We start from the raw sequence: 25,802 nt of genomic DNA, 5'->3' as shown, positions 1-25,802 counted from the left end.
AAAATAAAGATCAGACAGTATCACGTGGTAGCTAAAAGCTAGAGCTCTGGAATCAGACTGTCTGGATTGAGGTCTTACCAGCTGTGTGTGATTAGTCATTTACTTAAACCTCTTGAGCCTCAGTTTCCTCATCTCTAAAAGGAGGATAATAATAGGCTGTGTGCCTCAGGCATTGCAAAGATTAAATGAGTTAAAGTCCCAAAATAGTGCCTCACTATGTATCATAGGTCAGTAAGTGTTGGCAGTGTTGTTATTATTATTAAAATATTCTAATGATAACTATCATTTTCAGCTCTACCATAGAAAAGGAAGGGAATGAAATATTTTACTCTTTTTTCTCCCATTGTTAGGCCAAGTGCTGAGAATACAAGCATTTCTCCAATACATGAGTGAGGCTAAGGTGTTCAAATGAACTTCAGTGATAGCTTCTATTAAATTCCCCCAAACCACTAAAGCTCCTTACTTTCTGATCTGTCATGAGTAGAGATGGGAAACAATTTTCAGTCTTCCTCACAATAAACCTTTGTGTACCTGAAGTAGTCTGCTCTTATTCATCCATTTCTCTTCTAAATCGTAAAGCCCCACCTCTTAACCTCTCAACAGGAAATCGTTTTTGGTGCAAACTGCTAAATCATATCCAGTTTCTCCACAATCTTCTTAAACCATGGCACCCTGATTGGGCATAATAAGGGTCTGGCTCTTGCCAAATGGAGGACAAAGGTCTTTTCTCCTGTGCCACAATCCCATGATCGGATTGCCCAGGAGGGGGCAATGTGGTAGCAAGTTGTAAGAATTCTGCCACACTCACAATCACATTTGTGTAACAGGGTCTGTGTGCTGTACATATGGGCATCCATACCACTCTCATGGCATTTTTGCCAGCTGCTTGGTCACTGTGTGTCACATGCAAGTGACGTGGAAGGCTATGTAAAGCAACTAAAAAAAACAGGGACTAAGAGATGATTAAGCAAGAAATTAGGTGATAAACCTATTGCTCAGTCACAGAGTTTTGTTTCGTCATTATGTAAGGGGAAAGCCTAAGCCAAAGGGAAACCCCACATGAGACGAAAACCCTTCAAGAGCTTCTTACTGCCAAGCCACATGACAGTGAAATAGAATAGCTGTGGGATCGCTGGACAGCACTGCCCTTTGTGCCCACTGTGATTTATGCTGCAGGGGATGCCTGGGAAACCCTCCCATCCTAAGGCCTTGTGTCCTCTGTAGCCAAGGTGAATAAGCACTGTGCTGGCTGAAAACTCAAAATTGCCTCATTTTAACATAGCCTTTTCTCTAGAAATACCCTACTTGGATTATTATTAACTATGTCATCCTCATTTATATTTATTCTTCAAAAGAATGAAAACTGACACAAATTAGTAATTGTGATAGTATTGATTTCTGAGAAAATAAGTTATTCAGATAGTTAATAAAAATCCAATTTGATAAATGCTAATTGAACATAATAGGTGCAGTCACAACACAGGCATTCCTCAGAGATATTGCGGGTTCAATTCCAGACCACTGCAATAAAGCAAGTATCACAATAAAGCAAGTAACAGGAATTTTTTGGTTTCCCAATGCATATGACAGTTATGTATACACTATACTATAGTCTATAAAGCATGTAAGAGCATTAAGTATAAAAAAACAATGTACATACCTTAATCAAAAAATATTTTATTAAAAAAAATACTTTATTGCTATAAAATGCTATCATCTGAGTCTTCAGTGAGTAGTAACATCAAAGATCACTGATCACAGATTATTATAGCAAATATAATAATCATGAAAAAGTTTGAAATACTGTGAGAATTACTAAAATGTGACACAGAGACACGATGTAAGCAAATGCTGTTGGAAAAATGACGACAGACTTCCTTGACACAGGGTTGCCACAAACCTTCAATGTGTTAAAAATGCAGTATCTGCAAAGTGTGATAAAAAAATGAAGCGCAATAAAATGAAGTATGCCTGTATACTGCAACTTCTAAAACATCTAACCACAAGATAGTTTCTAAGCAGAAATCACAGGTGATAAAATTTATCTCTGCTTTGACATATACAAATAAGGTAAAATATGCATGAATTCATCTTGTTACTGTAGAATATATTCTCTTTAGTACATTGATAGCTGGAATACAGTTTAGACTAAATGAACGACAACAAATCGAACAGTCACACTCTTATACATCTTCTGAAATTACAGGAATTTTATACACTAGCCATCTGTTGAAATGAACATTTTTATTTAAAAGTGTTTGAAATTAGTGTTCTATAGTAAAGGAAAATGTTAGCATTTTCTCCTCTAAACCTTCTTGTTTTTCTAGAAAGATCAATCCACAGTTGGCCCTCAATATTCACAGGTTCCCCATCCATGAATTCATCCAACCTCAGATTGAAAATATTCGATAAGGTTTCAAAAAGCAAAACTTGAATTTGACACGCACCAGAAACAATTTACATAGCATTTACATTGTATTTACAACTATTTATGTATTACCTATGCTGTATTTATACCTATTTACATAGCATTTTCATTGTATTAGGTATTATAAGCAATCTAAGGATGATTTAAAGTATACAGGAGGGTGTATTTAGGTTATATGCAAATATTATGCCATTTTATATGAGGGACTTGAGCATCTAAGGATTTTGGTATCCACAGGGGAGACTGGAGTCAATCCCTCAAGGATACTAAGGACCAACTGTAAATCTAGAAGGCACTGGACATGTCTTTCCATGGCTTAAGTTTTGGATGAACTGTTTTATCACCACTTAACAGTTTGGTCACTCACCTTTTTGTTTTCTGTGACATAAATATGATTTTTTTTTAATCCAGTGAATTTATGGTCACGTCACATTCAGTAAAAGTTTATCTATTAAAACAATTCCTAAATATTTTTTGTGGGATATAGCAATATCACGTGTGATTCGTGCCCTCAAAGAACATCTTGCTTCTCCTACATAAGAAGATAAGATCAATACATATGAAAAATAGCAAGTGAAATCCTTTAGTATTGCATTAAATTCTAAATCATGAAGAAGGGTTCTCAGCATTTCAAAAAGAGAGCATTTGGAGCTGATGATGTAGCGAGGCCCTGAGAAGACACAGAACTTGAGCCAGGGCTTAGAGAATAGGTTGGGATTTAAATGAACAGATGCGAAAAGGCCATTTGGGGGAAAGGCCATTCCAGGAAAAGTTTACAACACAGAAGGCCATGTGTTTTCACAGGACACCAAAACAAGTGGCCTGACTAGAGGTTGTGTGAGGGAGCAGTGAGAAATACTAGATAAACAACTGATAGGGTATAACTGTATTATATTCTTAAAGGAGATTAGACTTTAAGGCATTGGGCATTGGGGGGCTTTAGGTCAAGAGAAGAACGCAAATAAACACAGACTCAGCTCTCAACTTCCACCCATGAAGTAAAAGAATACACTATAAGGTGACTAGAAGGGCTATTTTGAGGTGGCAGTGCTCCCAAAGATAAACATCATAATTTCTCTTCTGAATAAGGTAGTTTACTTTGTGCCAAGATGTATTCCTCGTCCCTGAAAATTTTATGTAAACATTTTCAAAGAGAGATCCCTTCCGTGAAGGGGAAAAACAGTCTCCTTGTGTATGTTAGTAATGTTGAAAATAGCCGTGTCCTCTTAAATAAAATGAAATGATTTATCTTGCTTTCTAGAAATAAACATAAAAAAGATGATTCTGAATGTTTCACTGTAGCTCATTAGCTATATACATTTAATTTATTGCTAATTCATATTCTGTCCTTCATATTAACATCCCCCGTTGCGCTGACATATACCATATATTAGGCTAAACACTGGGCTAAGAAATCAGGAGATTTTGTGGGCCAAATGGCTTGGTACTTAGCCCCAGCTTCAGTTAACTGCCTTGCAAATTCACAGTAAGAGTGGGGAGATCATCAATACCCCAAAAGTAACAAGCTAAACCAATGGGAACCACTGTCTGGTCATGGCTGCAATCTCAGATTCCACTTTCATGAACAAAGCAGTTTCAATGTTTAATGCGACTGTTTTTCGTAGATAAGTTAGCATAAGCAAAAAACCAGTAAACACATGTTGAACTGGCTTAACTACATGTGAAGTACGAAATCTTGTGAAAATTTTGAAGTAGAAAAACAGAGAAAGAAGCTATACTTTTATTAATATCAGAAAGGGTGAAGTTTGAATATAGCATGTATTAGGACATTAAGATCTGATTATAAGCCGTTTGATTAAAAGTCTTCCAGTAACAGTTTAAAAAAATTATAAAGTTATTTATGTCTAACATCTCAAAAGTGTGATTAGAATGCAAAACCTCTCATAAATTAATCTGTTCACATCTCAGAGAGTTGAATTTTGCCATATATGATTCTCTCTATATCATTTAAACTCATTTTAAATCTTCACTGTGTCAATAAATGAAAGAAGTTGAAGTGTCAGCTTACGATACTCAGATCCATCTATGTGAAGTTTTAAGTTATAAGTGTGCTTTTAAGTATTAGAATAAGTTGAATTATGTGAAATATTCAACAGTTAAACTATTTCATGTAGTATTTCTTTATATGAGTGCGATTATGCATAGAAATTGAATCTTAAGGGAAAGAAACTATTTGATTATGAAGGAAAACAATTTAAAGTGCATCATAGGTAATAAAATCAATTTTAATATCCCTACAAAATGAAATAGGGTTTATTTAACACAAGTAGTGTAGGGAAGAGAAATGGTGTATTTAAATTTCACATTTCAGGAAACAATCTTGAATCAATGTAGGTAGCCTTTTGAGTCAAAATGTAGCAGTGCTAATTCCCTATTAAGGGAAATCACAAGCGCTCTTTCCTTTGCAAATGATTTCTATAAAATAGTCCAAACTTTTGTTCATGTTGTAATTAAAAACAGAAAAGTATGAAGTTCTTTTTCTTATCTTTCTCTGAACTAAAAGTTAAATGTCTTTTTAAAAAATTAAAATGAAAACTATTTTCTCTATGAAAATTGCTTCACATGTTTTTAACTCAATTTGAATTTAAAAATACAGATATTTCCTTATGTTTCTTATCACTAGCTGTAAAACTGAATTTTAGGTCTCAAGGCAAGTTACAGAGAAAATGGCATTACATTTTGATAAGGAGTTGAGGTGACCCTGGGAAGGAAAACAAGGATGAAAAGCAGAGACTGTCTCCTGATTATCACTTGTGCAAATGGCAAGTGGGATTAAATGAAAAAGAGTAGATAAAATAAATTTTAAAAAGCTACTTTTTCTAGGTTCTTTGTTCTGAAATTGATATACCTCACCATTAATATAGATAACTTAGTGGCTATCTATGAAATAAATTTTACACATAAAGTCTTAACTATAAAATCGTACAACAGGGCCATGCCTCTGTGCTCATGGCTGAATAGTTTCCCAACTCTGACATCGCTATTCAACTCATGGTCCATCCTTTGCATTCTCTGTGTCATTTGGACATGCATCACGCAGACGGTGACAAGTTCCCTATGTTCCTCCCTGTGTATCCTATGGAACAAACCAGATGCTGTGGTTCCTTTTTAAGTTTTAGACATTGACTAGGGAAAAGAAATCTGTGATATTATTGTGTAATGAAGAGAGACAGGTAAATAATAAAACTGTGGCTAACTAGTGAGAAAAGAGGTTTTAACAACAGATTGAAAACAGAAGTTTATAATTAAGATTATGGTTAATGTTTCCTGAACTTTATAGTACTATTACACAGAGAAAAGTAATTCTCGCATAATAATTCTTTTTTTTTGGTTAGGAAATGTTGAGGAGTACAGTCCAATACTACTTTGTAGAATAGAAGCTTTCTGTGCCCTTAAAAGATGTCACTTTCAGTAATGTAGTTAAGTCGGTTCTTCCTGAATACTTGGACACATTAGTATGTCATGTCCAAAAAAGTTATTTGCATCAGAGCAATAACACTGCTTTTTCTTTCTCTTTGAAAGAAAAACTTCCTTAAATTCAGACATTAACTTTTCCTATTCCTTCTGTTTCATTCGGGTGCTTGGAACAACTAATTTAAAACCAGATTTAATTATGAATTGTAACAGGAAAATACTATTTATAAGTATCCATTTTAATTAGCATTCCCACATATCTTGGAAGTCATGGTAATAATGATAATTCTTACATAGCACTTTTTAATTTTCAAAGCACTTTCACATACACTATCTGATTTGGTCTTACAACATCTGTGACTATAAAATAATGTGGTTTTACTCTCGTAAGTGAGGAAAATGAGGCTCCAGATATTATTAACTTGGGTATGATTGTAGTTTGTACATTATTAAAATAATAAAAGACATTACCCAGCAAATATGTATTATTTTGACTAGATAAGTTTTAAGAATTGTGTGATAGTTATATACATTTTGCTTAAAATGACCCATTATCCCACCTTTTTTTTGGACATGAGGACTTCTTTGAGTTTAGGACTTTTAATAAATAGCAAATAGAGAAGTCATAAAAAAGAATAAAATTTTTTATAAAAATGTTAATAGTTTACAGAAACTAGAGTAAAAATGAAATATAGTTTTGATTAATTGGGGAACTTTTATTGAAGGGGTAAAGATAAGCATAGAAAGAAAAACATTTCTGACGTTTAGTTCCTTAAAATGTAAATTAAAAATATACCTATCTCACAATCAATAAAGACAAGAACTAAAAAATATAGATACACATATTTTCTGGCTTTTTCTTATTTTAAAATTCCTTAAAAGCTTTTTTGAGGTATAATCTACTTACCACAGAATTGTACAATCACCACCACAATCCAATTTTAGAACATTTCCATCACTTTAATAGAACCCTTGTGGCCCATTTGCAAATACTCTCCATTCCTACCCTCAGCCCCAGCAACTACTAATTTACTCTCTCTCTAAAGATTAGCCTTTTTTACTGCATGTTTTCTTACACTAAAACTTTGTTTTACACTAAATATTTTTATTTTCTACATGTATAATTGTAAATTTAGTTCAATATGGATCTGAATACAAAGGTGTTTAATACACAGCAACTTCATGCCTTTTTTCTTTTTGAAGTTTATGGTGATTTTATGGCTCCTTTACTACCCTACTTCAGCTTTGTTACTGTACCCAACTGCTACTGAACAGAGCTGTTTAAGTTGTTTCCTGAACATGGAGTTTGAGGCCAGTATCTGATAGGTTGTGAAGCATTGTCTGGCACTAGGGGAGTATTGCAAAATGATGGAGACAAAACAACCTAGTGTTTATGCATGTCTAGAGGGTCTAATAGTTGGCTTGCTGGTTTACTTGGTTGTTAAAGTTTTATAATGCGTCTTTTGCCTCTTTTGGTGAATCTGGTTGAGAACTGTAACCAGAGTAGAGAAAAGCATACTCCCACAGTTTGGCACAGTTTATCTTATAGAATAGGACCTATACATTTTTCTCAGTCTAGGGTTTTCTTTCTCTTTCTTTCCTTCCCTTCCTTCCTTTATTCCCTCCCTCCCTCCCCCCCCCCCCCGCCTGCCTGCCTGCCTTCCTCCCTCCTTCTTTCCATCTTCACTTATAGAACTTTTCTTTTCACTATAGGCCTTGTTATGAATTCCGTAAATTACCTCAATTTGGATTAAATGTGAGCTACTTAAATTTTACAATACAGACCATGGCCATATTGTTCCTGGATTACTTAGAAATCTATTTTCTCCCTGTTTAAAGACAGCCCAAAATAAAGAAATGATTTTATGCCATCCCATGTAACATGGATTGCCTGATTAAATTGTGTGCTGGTTTGTTTAGAGAAAATATTTGCCATTCCTATTTTGCTGTTGTCCAGCTATTACAATTAGGATGACTCTGCCTAGATTTCCTTATGCCTTGGAGTCTGTTTTAGTGCTCTTCTTGGGAAAGCTACTACTATTTCTATCCAGTGCATGTTCTTTGACAATTAGTAACACAGAAAATACAACAGTTAAGAAGCAGATCCCATTTACGTGTTGGGCTTGAGAGAACAGAGCAAATAAAACCTCCACATGCCGGGAGAATATGCATGTGCTGTAAACTCAGGGTCATGCTTCCTTATGCCACCTTTGTGTTACTTGGGTAATTCCCCCTTTATCCTTTGGCCCAAGCTATTGCCACAGGTTTGTTGGGCTGTTTCCATAAGGTTAAATATAATTAACATGCTTTCACAATGCATATTTATTATGTCAAATTTCAGGTTCATAGAATCTTCCAGCTGGAAGCAACCCTTAGATGTAATTTAGTTTGGCCCTTCGTTTTCTGAGAGGTGGCCTGAGGCCCAGTAAGATTATATGACTAAACATAAACCTATTAGTGCAAGATCTAGGACTAGAACCCAGGTTTCCTGTGTAAGCTTTTCTTTTCTTTTCTTGAAATATAGTTGATGTACAAATATTATGTTAGTTTCAGGTGTACTACATAGTGATTTGATATTTGCATACATTATGAAATGACCACCACAGTTAAGCCTAGTAAGCATCTGTCTCCATACAGTTATTACAGTATTATTGACCATGTTCCTTATGCTGTATGTTACATCCCTCTGACTTATTTATTTTATAACTGGATGTTTGTACCTCTTCATCCCCTTCACCTACTTTACCACCCCCACTTACTTCCCCTCTGGCAACCACACATTTGTTTTCTGTGTCTATGAGTCTCTTTTCATTTAGTTTTGTTTGTTTGGTTTGCTTTTAGATTCCACATATAAGTGAGATCATATTGTATTTCTCTTTCTCTGTCTGACATTTCACTTAGCATACTACCCTCTAGATCCATCCATTTTGTTGCAAATGGCAAGATTTCATTTTTTTTATGGCTGAGTAATATTTTATTTTATATAAAACACACACACCACATCTTCTTTATCCATTTGTCTATTGATGGGCACTTAGGTTGCTTCCATATCTTGGCTATTGTACATAATGCTGCTATGAACACTGGGATGTACATATCTTTTGGAATTAGTGTTTTGGGGTTTTTTGAGTAAATACCCAGAAGTGAAATTGCTGGATCATATGGCAGTTCTATTTTTAATTTTTTATAGGAACCTCCATACTCTTTCCACAGCAGCTATATATACCAATTTACAAGCCCACCAACAGTGCATGAGGGTTCCCTTTTCTCCACATCCTCACCAACATTTGTTATTTGTTGCATCTTTGATGATAGCCATTCTGAGAGGTGTGAGGTGGATTTTCATTGTGGTTTTGACTTGCATCTCCTTGATGATTAGTGATGTTGAGCATCTTTTCAAGTGTCTGTTGGCCATCTGTATGTCTTCTTTGGACAAATGTCTATTCAGTTCCTCTGCCTATTTTTTAATTACATTGTTTGGGGTTTTTTTGATGTTGAGTTATATGGTTTCTTTGTATATTTTGGATATTAACTCCTTATTAATGTGATGTTTGCAAATATTTCTCCCATTCGATAGGCCAACTTTTTGTTTTGTTGATAGTTTCCTTCACTGTGCAACAGATTTTTGGTTTGGTATAGCCAATTTGTTTATTTTTGCTTTTGTTTCCATTCCCTGAGGAGACATATTGAGAAATATATTGCTAACACTGATGTCAAAGAGCCTACTCCCTATATTTTCTCCTAGGAGTTTTATAGTTCCAGGACTCATATTTAAGTCTTTAATCCATTTTGAGTTTATTTTTTGTATATGGTATGAGAAAGTTGTCAGTTTGATTATTTTGCATGTAGCTGTTTAGTTTTTTCCAGAACCGTTTATTGGAAAGCCTATCTTTTCCCCAGTGTATATCCTTGCTTCTTTTGTTGTAGATCAATTGACCATATAAGTGTGGGTTCATTTCTGGACATTCTATTCTGTTCCATTGATCTCTGTGTCTGTTTTTGTGCCAGTACCTACTGTTTTGATTACTGTAGCTTTGCAGTATAGTTTGAAATCAGCATGATCCCCACCCCACCCCTGCAAATTTGTTCTTCTTTCTCAAGATTGCCTTGGTTGCTCAGGGTCTTTTTTGTTTCCATACAAATTTTAGTATTGTTTGTTCCAGTTCTGTGAAAAATGCCTTTTGCTAGGGATTGCATTGAACCTGTAGGTTGCCTTGGGTAGTACGGTTATTTTAACAACATTGATTCTTCCAATTCATGAGCATGGAATAGCTTTCTAATTGTTTTTGTCATTTTCAATTTCTTTCATCAATGTCTTCTAGTTTTCAGGGTACAATTATTTACCTATTTGGTTAGATTTATTCCTAGGTATTCTTTCGATGCAGTTATAAATGGGATTGTTTTCTTAATTTATCTTTCTGATAGTTCTGATATCTGAACTATCAGACAGTGTATAGAAATCCAACAGATTCCTGTATATTAATTTTGTATTGTGAAACTTTACCAAATTCATTTATAAGTTTTAATAGTTTTTTTGGTGATGTCTTTAGGATTTTCTATATATAATATCATCTCATCTGCAAACAGTGACAGTTTTACTGCTTCTTTCCCATTTGGATTCCTTTTTCTTGCCTGATTGCTGTAGCTAGGACTTTCAGTACTATGTTTAATAAAAGTGGTGAGAGTGGGCATCCTTGTCTTATTCCTAACCTTAAAGAAAATGCTTTTAGCGTCTCACTGTTGGATATGATGTTGGCTGTCGCTATGTCATGTATGGCCTTTATTATATTGTGGTATTCTTCCACTATTCCCACTTAGCTGAGAGTTTTCATTATAAATCAATGTTGAATTTTGTCACAAGATTTTTTTTGCGTCTATTGAGACGATATTTTTCAATTTGTTAATGCGGAGTATCATATTGATTGACTTGCAGACATTAACCACCCTTGCGTCCTTGGGATCAATCCCATTTGATAATGGCTTATGATCATTTTAATGTATTGCTGAGTTTGGTTTGCTAATATTTTTGTTGAGGGTTTTTGCATCTATATTCACCAGTGATATTTGGCCTGTAATTTTCTTTTATTGTGGTATCTTTTTCTGGTTTTGGTATCAGGGTGATGGTGGCCTGGTAGAATGAGTTCCAAAACATTTTTTTCCTCTTTAATTTTCGGCAGTAGTTTGAAAAATATAGGTATTAAGTCTTATTCAAATGTCTTCTAGAATTCACCTCTAAAGCCATCTGGTCCTGGACTCATGTTTGTTGGGAGTTATTTTTTATTATAATATTATTATTATTACTACTACTATTACTACTATTATTATTATTACTACTACTATTATTATTACTACTACTACTATTATTATTGATTCAGTTTCATTACTGGTATTGTTTGATCATATTTTCTATTTCTTCCTGATTCAGTTTGGGGATATTGTATCTTTCTAGGGATTTATCCATTTCTACTAGGTTGTCCATTTTATTACCATATAATTGTTCATAGTAATCTCTTATGATCCTTTGTGTTTCTGCAGTGTTGATTGTAACTTCTCCTCTTTAATTTCTGATTTTATTTTTGGGTTCTCTTTTTAACTTGATAAGTCTTGCTAACAGTTTATGTTTTAAAAGAACCAGCTCTTAGTTTCATTGATAGTTTTTTTTTTGTCTCTATTTTATTTATTTCTGCTCTCATATGTATTTTTTTTTCCTTCTACTAACTTTTGGATTTGTTTGTTTTTCTTTTCCTAGTTCCTTTCAGTATAAGGTTACATGTTTTTATTTGATACTTTTCTTGTTTCCTGAGGTAGGCTTGTATGAATTTAAACTTTACCCTAGAAGTGCTTTTATGCATCCCATAGATTTTGGATTGTTGTTTTTCCATTCTTATTTGTTTCCAGGTATTTTTTGATTTCCTTTTTAATTTCTTTAGGGACCCAATGGTTGTTTAGTAGCATGTTTTTTAGACTCCACATGTTTGTGTTTCTTGCAGTTATTTTCTTTCAGTTAACGTATAGTTTCACACCATTGTGGTTAGAAAAGATGCTTGATGTGATTTCAGTCTTCTTAAATTTATTGAGACTTGTTTGGGGGCCTAGCATGTAATCTATCCTGGATATTTGTTCCATGTGCACTTGAAAAGAACATGTATTTTGCTGTTTTTGGAAGAAATGTTGTATATATTAAGTCCATATGATTTAATGTGTCATTTAAGGCCAGTTTCCTTACTGATTTTCTGTCTGATCTGTCCATTGATATATTGGGTGTTAAAGTTCCCTTCTGTTATTGTATCACTGTCAATTTCTCCCTTTATAGCTGTTAATATTTGCTTAATGTATTTAGGTGCTCCTAAGTTGGGTGTATATATATTTGCAGTTGTTGTAACTTCTTTTTGGCTTGATCCCTTGATCATTACATAATGCCCTTCTTTGTCTCTTGTTATAGTCTTTGTTTTAAAGTATATTTTGTCTGATATTAAGTATTGCTACCCTGGCTTTCTTTTCATTTGCATTTGTATGGAATATCTTTTTCAATCCACTCCCTTTCATTCTGTGTGTGTCTTTAGATCTGAAGTGAGTCTTTTGTAGGCAGCATATAAATGGATCTTGGTTTTGTATCCATTCAGCTATTCTATGCCTTTTGATTGGAGCATTTAGTCCATTTATATTTAATATTTAATGTAATTATTGATCATTACATTTATATTTAATGTAATTATTGATAGGTATGTGCTTACTGTCATTTTGTTAATTGTTTTCTGGTTCTTTTTGTAGTTCTTTTTTGTTCCTCTCTTCTTCTTTTGCTCTTTTTCCTTGTGATTTGATGAGAATCTTTACTGTTATGTTTGGATTTTTTTCTCTCTTTTTGTGTGTTTATCTATTACAGGTTTTTGCTTTGTGGCTCCCATGAGGTTCATATATAACAACATATATATTATTATAGTAATATTTTACATTGATGAGCTCAAGGTCAAGCACATTCTAACAACTCTATATTTTTACTTCCCCTCTCCTGTTTAATTTTTTTGACGTCATGTTTTGTATCTTTTTTGTGTGTATCCCTTAACTACTTACTGTGAATATAGATAATTTTACTACTTTTGTCTTTTAACCTTCCTGCTGACTTTGTAAGTAGTTGATCTATTGCCTTTAGCAGTGAGATTTTTTCTTTTTATAATTGTTATATTTCTAATTATGGCCTTTACTGCCTAGAGAAGTTCCTTTAACATTTCTTGTAAAGCTGGTTTTTGTGGTGCTGAACTCTTAGGTTTTGCTTGTCTGTAAAACTCTTTATCTCTTTCAAATCTGAATGATAACCTTGCTGGGTAGAGTATTCCTGGTTGTAGGTTTTTTTCCTTTCATCACTTTAAATATATTGTGCCACTCCCTTTTAGACTGCAAAGTTTCTGCTCAAAAGTCAGTTGATACCTTATGGGATTTCTCTTGTACATAACTATTTTCTTTTTTCTTGATGCTTTTAAGATTCTCTCTTATCTTTAGTTTTTGCCATTTTAACTATAATGTGTCTTGGTGTGGACCTCTTTGGGTGGATCTTGTTTGGGACTCTCTGCTTTCTGAACCTGGATGTGTCTCCTTCCCTAAATTGGGGATATTTTTGACTATTATCTCTTCAAGTAAGTCCTCTGTCCCTTTCTCTCTTCTGCTTTTGGGACTCCTATAATGTGAATGTTAGTACACTCAATGTTGTCTCAGAGGCCTCAAACTATCCTTATTTTTTTTAATCCTTTTTTTCATTTTTCTGTTCAGCTTGGGTGATTTCCACTACTCTGTCTTTTAGATCACTTATCCATTCCTCCGTATCATCTAATCTACTTTTGATTCTTTCTAGTGTATTTTTCATTTCACTTAATGTGTTCTTCAGCTCTGTTTTGTTCTCTTTATATGTTCTAACTCTTTGTTGAAATTCTGTGTTTAGCCATTCTTCTCCAAAGCTCAGTGGGCATTTTTATGAACATTATCTTGAACTCTTTACTGGGTAGAGTGCTTATCTGCGCTTCATTTAGTTCTTTTTCTCAGGTTTTGTCTTGTTCCTTTGTTCAGAACATATCCCTCTTTCTCCTTATTTTGCCTAAGCCTCTGGTTTTATTTCTGTGTATTAGGTATGTTGATTATATTTTCTGATCTTGGAGAAGTTTCCTTATGTGGGAGATAGCCTATGTGTCCCAGCAGTACACTCCCCTCTGGTTAGCAGAGCTGTATGCTCTAGGGGAGGCCCCTCTGTGGGCCACTTGCACACTCCTGTTGTTGTAGGGCTGACTACTGTGGGTGCGCTGGTAAGCAGGCTTGCCTCACCCAGGCCAGTTGGCTCCAAGGCTATACGTCATGCAGTGGCTGCAGGCCCCACTGGAGGGTAGGCTTCCTGCTTAGCTGGTGCTAGTCCCACTGGTGGTGGGGCTGAGTCCCCACACAGCAGTATGCATGACCTGGGCCAGAGAGGCAGGGTGCATCTTGGGGCAGGTGCCAGCCTGAGTCTGGTGCCAAGTACCCAGCACTAACAGGATAGAGAGAGGATTCCAAAGTTGCACTTGCCAGCGCCTGTGTCCACATGGTAGAACGAGCCCCCTAAAATGGCTGCTGCCAGTGTCTTCATCACCAAGGGTGCTCCTACTTGCCCCCTGCCTCTCCAGAGGCTCCCTAAGATTAGTAAGTGGGTCTGATCCAGGGTCCTTTCAAACTACTGGGACTTGGAGTGTGTGAGATTTTGTGCATGCCCTTTAAGAGTGAAGTCTCTGTTTCCTAAAGCCCTCCTGCTCTCCCAAACACAAACCTCACTGGTTTTCAAAGCCAGACATTGTAGGGGCTCATATTGCAGGTATAGGACCCACAGGCCAGGGAGTCCAATGTGGGACTTGGACCCCTCGCTCCTTGGAGAGGACTTCTATGATTGTGATATTCCTCCTATTTGTGAGTTGCTGACCCAAGGGTGTGGGTCCTGACAATATTGTGTTTTTGTCCCCCCCCTCCTGTCTCATGGTAGTTCCTTCTTTATGTTTTTAGTTGTAGAAAATCTTTTCTGCTAGCCTCCAGGTCATTCTCATAGATGGTACCTCTGTAAGTAGTTATAATTTTGGTGTGTCTGTTAGAGGATGTGAGTTCAGGGTCTTCCTACTCTGCCATCTTGGCCACCTCCTCCTGTATAAGCTTTTCTAAGCTCACTTCATCATCTTTGTTCTATAGTATTAGCTTACCTAAGTGAGTCACCCTTTCTCGTTGTGCATGGAAATGTAATTTGAACTAGTTTACAAAGGAATTTTGCATAATAATAGGCCAAGTGATATTGACAGTTCAAACCTTATATTTAATAAATCATTTTAATTACAGTATAGTTCAGAAATTCATTTTCTTCCAAAATAATGAAAAGATATCTGCAGTGCAAAATAAACTATGAACTGTTAATAACAAGTTAAATAGATGAATGGACAAACAGATTCTAAGGACCAGCTCCCAGTCATTGGCACTGAGCTAGTTTTAACCTTGCTCTGATCATAACCCTCCTTCCTCGCAAGAGCAAAGAATTAGGTCCAACAGAAGACAAGCCTTTATAAAGCAAGTGCCTGCCTCAGATAAAAGAAAGCATGTATTTAAATACAGCCAGCAATTGTGTCTTCAAAGCTCTTTAAAATGCTGGTGGCATTGCCTCTCACCTTCAGGTCAGTATTATTTGGGCACCAGCTAGAACCTGATAGTTAAGAACGTGTCAAAATCTTTGTCAAAAATTCCCACATTAAGATTCACTTTGCTCAAGGATATATTCCTTCAAATGGCAACACGGTGATTCACACTGAAGTAACATTTTACTGTAAATGAAACTTTTTCCAATTTTAATTTCTGATATAGCACATAGCATTACTTGTAAAACATAGAAGAAATATATTGAATATTAGCATTTTCTCATTCATGTCTCCTTTCTAGAAACCTTGAGAGTGAAACGAGTATGGTACAAGGGCCAGCAATCTTTTAGATGTAGCTTCTCAAACCTCTACTATTCCCTTGATAGAACTGAAGTGGATGGGGTGGGAATAGGAATGGGTACAAAGTGGCATTCATCCTGTGGTGGATCATATTTTAAGAAAATTGCTTTGGCCTGAAGAGACCATTAAACTAAGAAGCACAAAAGAATAAAGGCAACTAACTGAATGTGTTCTCTGTTCCAGACACTGTGTTTGATATATAGGCCCTTTTATTTCATGTTCACAGGTAACTTAAGAGAATTATCCACATATTACAGATGAGGAAACAAAGAGTTTCAGAAATTTGTCCAAGATCACAATCAAAAAAAAAAAAAAAAAGGTTGAGATTTAAACAAAGGTAGTCAAATTTCAAAGCTCACCTTCTCAACCAGTGCATTAGCCTGTACATCTAGATGGGGTTAGGATAGTCTGCAAAGACAAACCTGGGAATCATGCCTAACCAACCAGGCTGGGAAGGATCCCTGAGCAAGCAGAAGAAATGTATTCCTTTCCCCTTCTTTTGCCTTCCTCTGTTCACACTCAGCATCTATGTCGTATCTCTAGCTGGCCTGCTACAAAATCATCATCATCTCAAATTGGCACAGGTGGACTTGGTATAATTAATTTGACCAACAGGACAGATAAAAAGCACACTAAATTTCACCTTAAAATTTTTCATGTATTAGTTTTGTGAAAACACTTTCATAATAAAGCATAATAGCTTAGGCTCTCGAAATACAAATTGCTGTAACTTACACTGAGAGTTTATATTGAAAGAAAAAATTATGGCACGTACTTTAAGGAGATGAATAGTGTGGCTCAGCCCGAACTTGAATAGGTTGCTATCCTATACAGAATTTCTCAAGGTCTTTGCATACATGGAATTCTAATAGAGTGGTTTCCACTGTACCAGATCCTTTGAGAGAGTCAGACAATAATAAGTAGCTATTCTGATTTAAAAGAGACTTAAAATTTTTTTTTCCATGACCAGAGTCATTATTTTTACTTACCATAAAAGTGAGATATGCTAATTGTATGAAAATTGAGCGATTCAAAAAAGTTAAAAAGAGCTAAATCAACTAAAAATCTCCCTAAGAGAAAACCATTGTTAACATATCAGTGAACACATTTCTTTTTGTCTCTTCATAAATTTATTTTGTATTTAGATGTAGATGGATAACTGTCCCCAAGACCCAGGTGACATTATCCTAGAGATGATGTTATTAATATAGTAGGCTTTTTGGGAATAATATCACATTTTAGTCATTCAAGGAAAAGCAAGGTTAAGAAAACATCTTGTAAATATAACAACTGAAAATTCAGAGCTGTATCCCATAGTTATTTGTCATGTATACTTCCTGTGAAGCATCAGCATTTAGAAATCTTTTCTTCCTTTTTTATGAATAATGGCAGTTTTGGAAAGAAGAAAAAGAGCAAATGCTACATACTTGTCATTTATAGCTTCCCTTGTTTTTATCCTGTTAACCTCAGAGATACACAGTACGGAGCTGAGATACTAGCTCTCTTTGTGGCTTTGCCAGTGATAAGTCATCATGGCTTATTTCATTTTTTCTTTGATTCATTTAGTCAACAAACATTTAATGAGCATTTATCCTTTGTCAGGCACAGTGGACAAAAAAATTCCCAGTCTTGGGTTGCTTACAGACTGGTGAAAAGAGACAGATACTAAACAAGTAATCAGAATAAATATTTGGTGCATTCGCTTGTGATAAGAGCTATAGAGAACACTAAAAAAGGGAAGGGAGAAGTAGGTGATTACTCTTTTATGTAGACTGGTGTGAGGAGAGACTTTCTGATTAGGAAACATTTGAGCAGAGAATTTAGGGAACTGAGAGGGCAAGCCCTGAGGATAACTGTGAGACAATATTCAGGCAGAAGAACAGCATGTGCAAATGGCCTGAAGCAAGAGCTTGCTGTTATGCTCAAGGAGCAGCAAGATGGCCAGTGTGACCTGAGCACAGTGAGCAAGGAGCAAGTGAGGCTTACAGGGAATGGGGGTTCAGATAATGTAGGGCCTTGTCGGACTGTGTGACAGCTTTGTGTTTACCATGAGTGAGATGGGAAGCCACTGCAGTGTTTTGAACAGAGAAGTGACATGATCTGGCCTTGTTTTAAAGACAACATTTGATCTACCCAAGGTACACGTAGAGACCATCACTGAATGCCCATGCGGTGGCACTTTCTCATTTAAGGTCCTAATAACTCCATACAGTAGGTGGCGTTATCCTCAGCAAGAGCAGTTACTCAACTGCCTAAGAGGACTGAGAGAGGCCTTAAGTGGAGTCAGGATTTAAGTCCAGACCTGTTACCCGAAAGCCAGGGTTCTTTCCTCCTAACTTGTGCACCAGTTAAAAATGTGTGTTACCATCTCTAAAGAGAATAATTTGTACATTAGGTGTGTGATCTACTCTTCATTTACCTGGGTCAGACTCTAAAGAGGGAATACGATCTGATTTCTTCTCCTCTGAGTGTTAGCACTCTGACACAGCTCATTGTTCATGTCATGTCTCTTTTAGAAGTGGGTTTTCACATTTTTGTATTTTACTATGAACTATAGCTGAATTCATTTGTATCACACTAATCTGTCATCTCAAAGAGTTTCACAAATGGAGTAGAGGACCTTTAGCTGGTTAAGGCATTTTCAAATATCCATTTCCCCCTCTAACCTGTCATATAGATTCTCAGATGCTGGCAGCAGACTGAGGCCTATTTATTTGAAGTGTCCTCGTGTTTTCTTCCAAAGAGCTTGCCACATTAATGTTCTCTCAATGGAATTCAGTCTGTCCATGTGTACATGAGCAAGACACTTAAGACCTTCACTATCCCTGCACTATCCCTGCAGCTAAAGTAAACAATTCACAACTAAAGAAGGGACAGCCACACTTCAGCTGAAAAGCAGGAACAGCTTATCAGGTTATTTCTCCAAGGCTTTCATTAGTTCAGAAAAACATGGGCTGTTTGGTATTATCTTGAGAATTCTGTGGTTTGAGAACACTCAATGGCAACGCTTTTATATTGCCATTAAGTGATTAGCTCAGTTATCTCTCTTCTTTTCCTTGCAAGTCACCTTGTTTAAATATTGTGTAAAACAGTGAACACAGACCAGCAGCCTGTCTGAGGAATGTCATCTGGAGGACCCAAGCTCTCTCCAGAGCCACCGAGAGTCATGTGGGGCTGTAACAGAGGCTTGGAAGCATTGGGGACATCAAGGTTCAGCTTAGGTCTCCCAGTTAGTAAAACTAAGGAGTAAGGTTTATGGTCAGACAAGATTAAAGCCATCATGCCTATTTGAGAGGAAAAGAAAAGTAGCTTCCAAAGTCTTTAGAAAGAAATCTTGTTACTATCTTTTTTTTTTTTAATGGAAGGGAAAGACTGTGAGATAAAAAGAAGAAATAACAGTACACAAATTTTCAGTCTCAGCAGAGACAAGGGTCTATCACTGAATTAAATAACTCTAGAAATGTTTGTGGACGAGGACTAAAAAGAGGAAAAGCGTATAGGACCGTATGGTCCTACTTTTTCCACACTCGAAGTAAAACTGGAGAAGGAATTCGTTTTTATTTTTACTTTTCTGACTGAAGGAGAAAAACTGTAAAGTATACTCAAACACATTATCTGAAATGAAATGAAATAATACAATGAGAATCGAATACACTTTCCCTCTTCTAATCCCAGTGGGCACAAAACTAATTGGCAATCCAGTTAGTGAAAATGCATCAGTTCCAGTGGAATGAGATTGGGCAATAGCTGTGAGCCCTGGATTTCAAACCCAGCTCCAGCAAGGCTTTACTGTGATACAGGTGGTGTTTGGGGTGTCATTTCAGTGCCCCATGCACCTGTTAATTTGGGGCTAAGAATGCATTCTGTTATATTAACTCTGTGGGTTTTTTTTTTCCCTCACTTACTCCTTTCTGGCTTTCTTTAAGGTCCAATTGAAAAGTGAAGAATCCAAAACCTTTGCAATGAAAATTCTCAAGAAACGCCACATCGTGGATACGAGACAGCAGGAGCACATCCGCTCAGAGAAGCAGATCATGCAGGGGGCTCATTCCGATTTCATAGTGAGGTAAAGACCCTGCCCCAGGGCTCAAGTCCCCAACTCCAAGTGGAAAAGCAACCACATTTGCACTCACTGTTACACATCTGATTCACACAAAGAAACATAATTTTTAATCTGATTGTTGAAAAGTTTTTACTAAATAAAAAAACACTAGGGCTTCCCTGGTGGCTCAGTGGTTGAGAGTCTGCCTGCCGATGCAGGGGACAGGAGTTCGTGCCCCGGTCCGGGAGGATCCCACATGCCACGGAGCGGCTGGGCCCGTGAGCCATGGCCGCTGAGCCTGCGTGTCCGGAGCCTGTGCTCCGCAACGGGAGGGGCCCCAACAGTGAGAGGCCCGAGTACCGGAAAAAAAAAAAAAAAAAACACTAAAATTTTGATTCTTTTTTTTTTTTTAATGAGAATCAGATTCTGTGAAAAGAACATGTTTTTCCCAAAGGAGATATCAGAGTTCTTAATGTTCCATTTTTATCCTGTTATTCCAAGAACTCTGCATAGACCTCTGGTACGTGAAAGACAAAATACCAAAAATCAAACTATTTTACCTTGAATATTCTTTATTTGAATATTTTTTGAAGTTGTTAAAAAATGAAATGACTATCCCATCTCAGTATTTTGAGAGCACTGATAAGACAATGGTTTTTGTTTTTAATACGCAGAAGCTTTTCTAGTTAATTTGCCAGTGGCACTTGATGAAAACAGGGTATCACATGAATTTAAGTGAACAGTGCATAAATGTCATACACATCTATATTTTAAAGTGTCATCTACTGAATATCCATGCACACTGCATGTTTATGACCACTAAATATTGCTCAAGAGGCCACACTTGAAACGTTAGTCAAATTGGAATTAGAGGAACCCCAGGAAGCCCTCTTGGTTCATAATTATTTGGATTAATCCATTTCAAAGGAGAGACTACCCCCTACAGCGTGAAAATCTTAGTCATGAGCCATCGCTTCCTTTTTCCTCTTTGTGAATTTAGATCTTTCTCATTCTTTTAATAAGATTTCAAGCTTGGTAAATCAACAGTAAGACTGTAATCCGGGCACTGAAAACATTTACATGCTTTTAAAAGACAGTAACGTTTATAATCTTTGTTTTCTTGTTTGCAATTCACAGATTATACAGAACATTTAAGGACAGCAAATATTTGTATATGTTGATGGAAGCTTGCCTAGGTGGAGAGCTCTGGACCATTCTCAGGGATCGGTAAGAGTTTTAAGAAATTTCTATCATGTCTTTGAAAATGTAGTTGACTTTGATGGTTTGTAAGAAGAGTCAATTTTTATAAAGTATAGAAGTCATATTTACATATGCTTGTATTTCAAAATGTAAATATGGGTCACAACCCACTATCTACGTGTGATTGACTGTAAATAGGAAACTCACTCTGTTTCAGATTTGTAACCAATGATATAGGATTCGTCCACCATAAAAACGGTACCTGTCAAGGTACATGCAGAGGCTTTAGTTTAACTTGAATATCACAATCAGACAACTATATATCTAGAATTCACTTCATTGCTGTTAACAATGAAGAGAATTAAAGTTATTTTATAGTTGCAATCTAGATAAACTGTCAGTTGGATTGTTCCACTCATTCTCCAGATGGGCTATCTTTCCTAACACTGGGAATTTTTTCCAAAGTAACTTTTCCCTCTACCTTTACATTGCTCTTTGGTTTCAAAATTAAGAGAAGTTTCCAACCATCCCTTTCAGGACTTACCTGGTCTTGGGAAGAAAAGGAACCCACTTAACACTCCTCTTTGCCCTTTCAGGGCAAGTAAAGTTGGTCTCTTTAGCGCTTATTTTTTTTTAATTATTCAAAATTAATTTTCTATTTCCTATTTATGTATAGCAAACTATTATTTAAAAAAATATTCTACCAACCCTAAATGTTTACTTTAAAAAAAACTACAATTTTCTTTGAATGACCTAATAACATTCAAAAGGCATCTTTGTTCCTTTGAATATTCACCTTTAGACATCTTTTTCTTTTCTTATTTGTTACAATCTCACCCCACAGGCTCTCCTTCATCAGGTAACATCTTTCAGACTCAGCTATAGACAGCCCTAATGCCCCCAGAAAGCCATGTTATTTTTTGACAGCTTATTATTTTGTAGATATCCCAGAATAGAACTAGTTCTTTATAAACTATTGCTTTGAAGTCTCATTCCTAATTGTATCCTTATGGTACCTTCATATCTTTGTACCCACTGCCCTTTCAGGTCTTTTATTCCCATTGCCTTACTTGTATATGACAAATGGGTTTCTTTTTACCTTACTGTGTCCTATTACATTAATGGTTTTTTTCTTAAATTCAAGGTAAATATGCCTATAAGGGAATGTATCATTTTGGCACTAGGGGACAGGGTTAACATCTGTACTGAGCTATTCTATCATAGTGTATTACTATATTACTGTTAATTTTTGGGTACAGATTATATGCCAGACATTGTGATAGAGGCCGGGGATAAAATGATAAATAAAACAGTTGTGGTCCCATGCTTCATAACTTACAGGATGTAGCAGAAACTTAATATTCTGATTTGTGAGTTAATATCTGGTTTATCCTAATGTGCTTCTACTATATTATTTTTGACCTGACCTTCCAATACACTGATTTATTTGAAACCTCTTCCCTACTTTGTTCTAATTAGAATAGGAGATTTACTGGTAGAAATAAACATTAAAGCAATAATAAGCCAGTTAGGGAAAGGAACAGTGATTTTAAACTTCTATTAACTTCTTTAACAAGACACCAACAACAATAAAATTTTTTAAATAGCTTTAAAAATAATAATAAAAGTTAACCTAAAGTCCACTCAAACATGCATAGACATCAATATTCAACTTATTTTTTGCAAGAAAACTGTTTCATATTTCTCCTTAGTTAACTTGATGTTGCATTTTTGGGGTACATAAATGCTAGCCAAGGCTTACAAGTGAGATGTATTTGGATTTGTCGGGGTAGCAAAGGAATGCTATCAAGAAGCAGCTTGTCTTGGGAGGAGTGGATGGAGGAAGAAGATCAGTGATGGTCCTTTCTCTACCTCCACCAGACTGCTTACTGACCCTTTCTTTTGTCTTCCCTTTTATCATCCTTGGATTTGGGGTACACAGTTGCTGAGTCCCCCCAGTGTACTAAATATTCATTAAGGAGGCATGATCCAGAGAAATAGCAGCTACCTGATCCTTCCTAAAGATTCAGAGGGGCTGAAGCTTCGACATGAAAAGCAATGAAGCTGTCGTATATAAAATCATCTCGGACTCATTGTCCCCTGCCAACTTTCTTTTTTAGATATTCAATATGTATGTAGCCTTACTGCTTTTATTCCAGGAGACTTTTTTTTTTTCCTACGTAAGAAATTGCTAAAGGGAAAGCATAGTTTTGGATATCCAGGCTCCAATTAATACTGTCACAGACTAGCTTCCTCATTGCTTGTTTAAACTGGGGCTGAAAAATCCTAAAGATGAACTGTTAGAACCAAAAAAATGAAATTAATTATGCTATTTATCACAGTGTATATAAAAGTATCCTCAGTCAAAATAAACCTTTTTGTTCCGTTCCTTTAGTTTTCCTCTCGGGTCCCAGTAAGTAGTAGTAAGGGAGAAGCTATTCTGAGAGCATAAAGGAAATGTATTGGTGGGAAGGTTAATCTGAAGAAAGGCTTGTGTGACCTCTGAGCCTCAGGGATTTAGCGCAGGAAGTCTCCTATAGCAATGACATCCTCCTTCCTTCACCTAGCAGCTGAGCTGACCATTTCCTGCCTCTCACTCTCTTTCTTCTCATCAGCATAGAAAAAGAACACAGAGCAGTTTTTTATTTGTTGTCAGGAAGAAGGAATTAAAATGATACCATATATACAAACAGATTTTGAGGACTATTAAATTTTTTTTTAATCTTGGAAATAGGAACTATAGCACTGAAATGTTAATTGTTGCAATTTCCCGGGTTTGTCCTTTATTAGCTATCGTGTTTTATCTTCTAGTTTGTGACTTTTTTCCACAAATTCTGTTCCATTATTTGGAATAGATTGGTACAAACTATATTTTATTCACTTCTCCTCTATAACAGTTACAGAATTGTCAACCACAACTTTCTTAAAAATGTAAGTGGTTGATATATATATATATATATATATATATATATAGAGAGAGAGAGAGAGAGAGAGAGGTTATTAGTATATATTACATATTAATATTAGTATTTAATACATATTCTAATATCATTTACTTAATTTGAGTTTTTTAAAGTGTACGTTAATTTTTCCTACAGAACGTATTAAACAATTACATAAGAAACCATAATTATCACATCTCACTTCTGGCCTCGAGTCTTCCTGGATGTGTTTTATAAGCCAGCAAGTGACTTTCTATATACATTCTCCTTAATTCCAGCTATTTTATGGGAGGTGATTACTTAAATTCCATCTTAGATGACCCACTAGGTGGAATCTGTGTCATCTCTTAATTTGGTTGAAAGTCCTTTAAGGAAATGAGTCCGTTTTCATAATAATTTAGCCTTCCTACTTTGGCAATAAACCTGTAGCATGCTTCGGGTTTATATACTCACTAATGATTATTGTCACTAGTCAATGAAAAGAGGTAACTTGTCTTTCAGTGAGAGATGCTTTGTCTTTGTTACATTCTGCCATTTCAGGACTTGGTTATGACAAGTTTATTAAACACTGTGATTACATTTTAATTTGAGTCTATCAATAAGTATACATAACCCTCAAATCCCCTGAAGCAAATCGTTGTTATCTACTGCCATCTAGCTAAGATAAAACACCTACTCCCTCCCCGAAGAGGATATAAGGACCTATCCCTTACTTGTTAATTGAAATGACACAACTGTCAAGGCATAATTTATTATTTCAAAGAGCTATATAGGGGAATGATTTCTTTCTTCAAGCAACTTTAACTGTTGATAAAACAAGCTTTTGTTTTAAATCAAATTTACATTGTCATTTCCAATTCTAATAGTAATTTTTCATTGTGAATCACCCTAATGCTGTGTTTTTTGACTGCTTTCCAAAAGGTTATTTTAAAATTCACAAATTACCTACACCAAATATTTAGTGATGAAACTGTGTTGCTGGTAAACATTTTGTGTGCATATATTGTGTTGATTTGTCACATAACACAGAAACAGATTTGAGACAAATTTTTAATTTAATTTTTAAAATCAGTTACAAATATATTTATATATGGGAGATACTCAATACAGATCTGTTGAAGGGCTAGAAACCAGCTTTCTAGAGCCCTCCAAATTCCAAAATGGCTCAGAAACAAGCTGTCAATAACTGAAGACCCAGTGATGGATGTTTATGGTCAGTTCCCTTCATGATGAAAAAGGAGGGTTTTGATTGGTAAGCAATATAAGGATAATTTTCACCTGTACACTTGGGAGAAGCATGGAGAAAGTGAAAAGAACAGAGATTAGCAGAAAACGCTTCAGAGCTGACTCACGGCAATTAGCCTTTGCAGTGAGAAGCAGCAAATATTGGGTTGGCCCAAAAGTTCGTTCAGGTAACATCTTAGGGAGAAACCCGAACGAACATTTTGGCCAATCCAATATTTCAGTAGTAGTGATAGAGTTGCAAACTCCCGTCCCCAAGAGACTGTCCTATATCAGTCACTTTTCCTAGATTAAGACACTGGAGGCGCTAAAGAAGAGGTTTTGGTGCTCAATAGCAATGGCTACTACTTACTGAGTACCAGATGGGTGCCAGGCACTTATTCTAATACACGCCTCAAGTTCTTTGTATCCTCACAACAACCCAAAGAGTTTCTGTTATTAGTCTCATTTTGCACATGACAACACTAAGACCTGGAGAGGTACAGTCAGTTACTTAAGATTAAACAGTAAGTGGAGGCCAGATT

At 35.9% G+C, this 25,802-nt stretch overlaps 1 protein-coding gene across 2 annotated transcripts in view; it reads left to right on the top strand.

Annotated features, from left to right (window-relative positions):
- The window catches only part of PRKG1 (protein kinase cGMP-dependent 1), a 1,173,156-nt gene that overhangs the window by 1,129,521 nt on the left and 17,833 nt on the right, over positions 1-25,802 (top strand). For both annotated transcript variants that reach the window (XM_022569451.2, XM_022569450.3), the window contains exons 11-12: positions 19,779-19,918; positions 21,032-21,121. In XM_022569451.2, coding sequence (XP_022425159.1) covers positions 19,779-19,918; positions 21,032-21,121 — 230 coding nt within the window. The remainder of the gene's footprint in view (positions 1-19,778; positions 19,919-21,031; positions 21,122-25,802) is intronic.

Source organism: Delphinapterus leucas, chromosome 16 (assembly GCF_059928025.1).
Source record: "Delphinapterus leucas isolate spDelLeu-1000000601 "Yukka" chromosome 16, BTC_Dleu_Yukka2, whole genome shotgun sequence".
In the NCBI taxonomy this organism is placed as follows: domain Eukaryota; kingdom Metazoa; phylum Chordata; class Mammalia; order Artiodactyla; family Monodontidae; genus Delphinapterus; species Delphinapterus leucas.
This window is presented reverse-complemented; position numbering and strand designations above follow the sequence as displayed.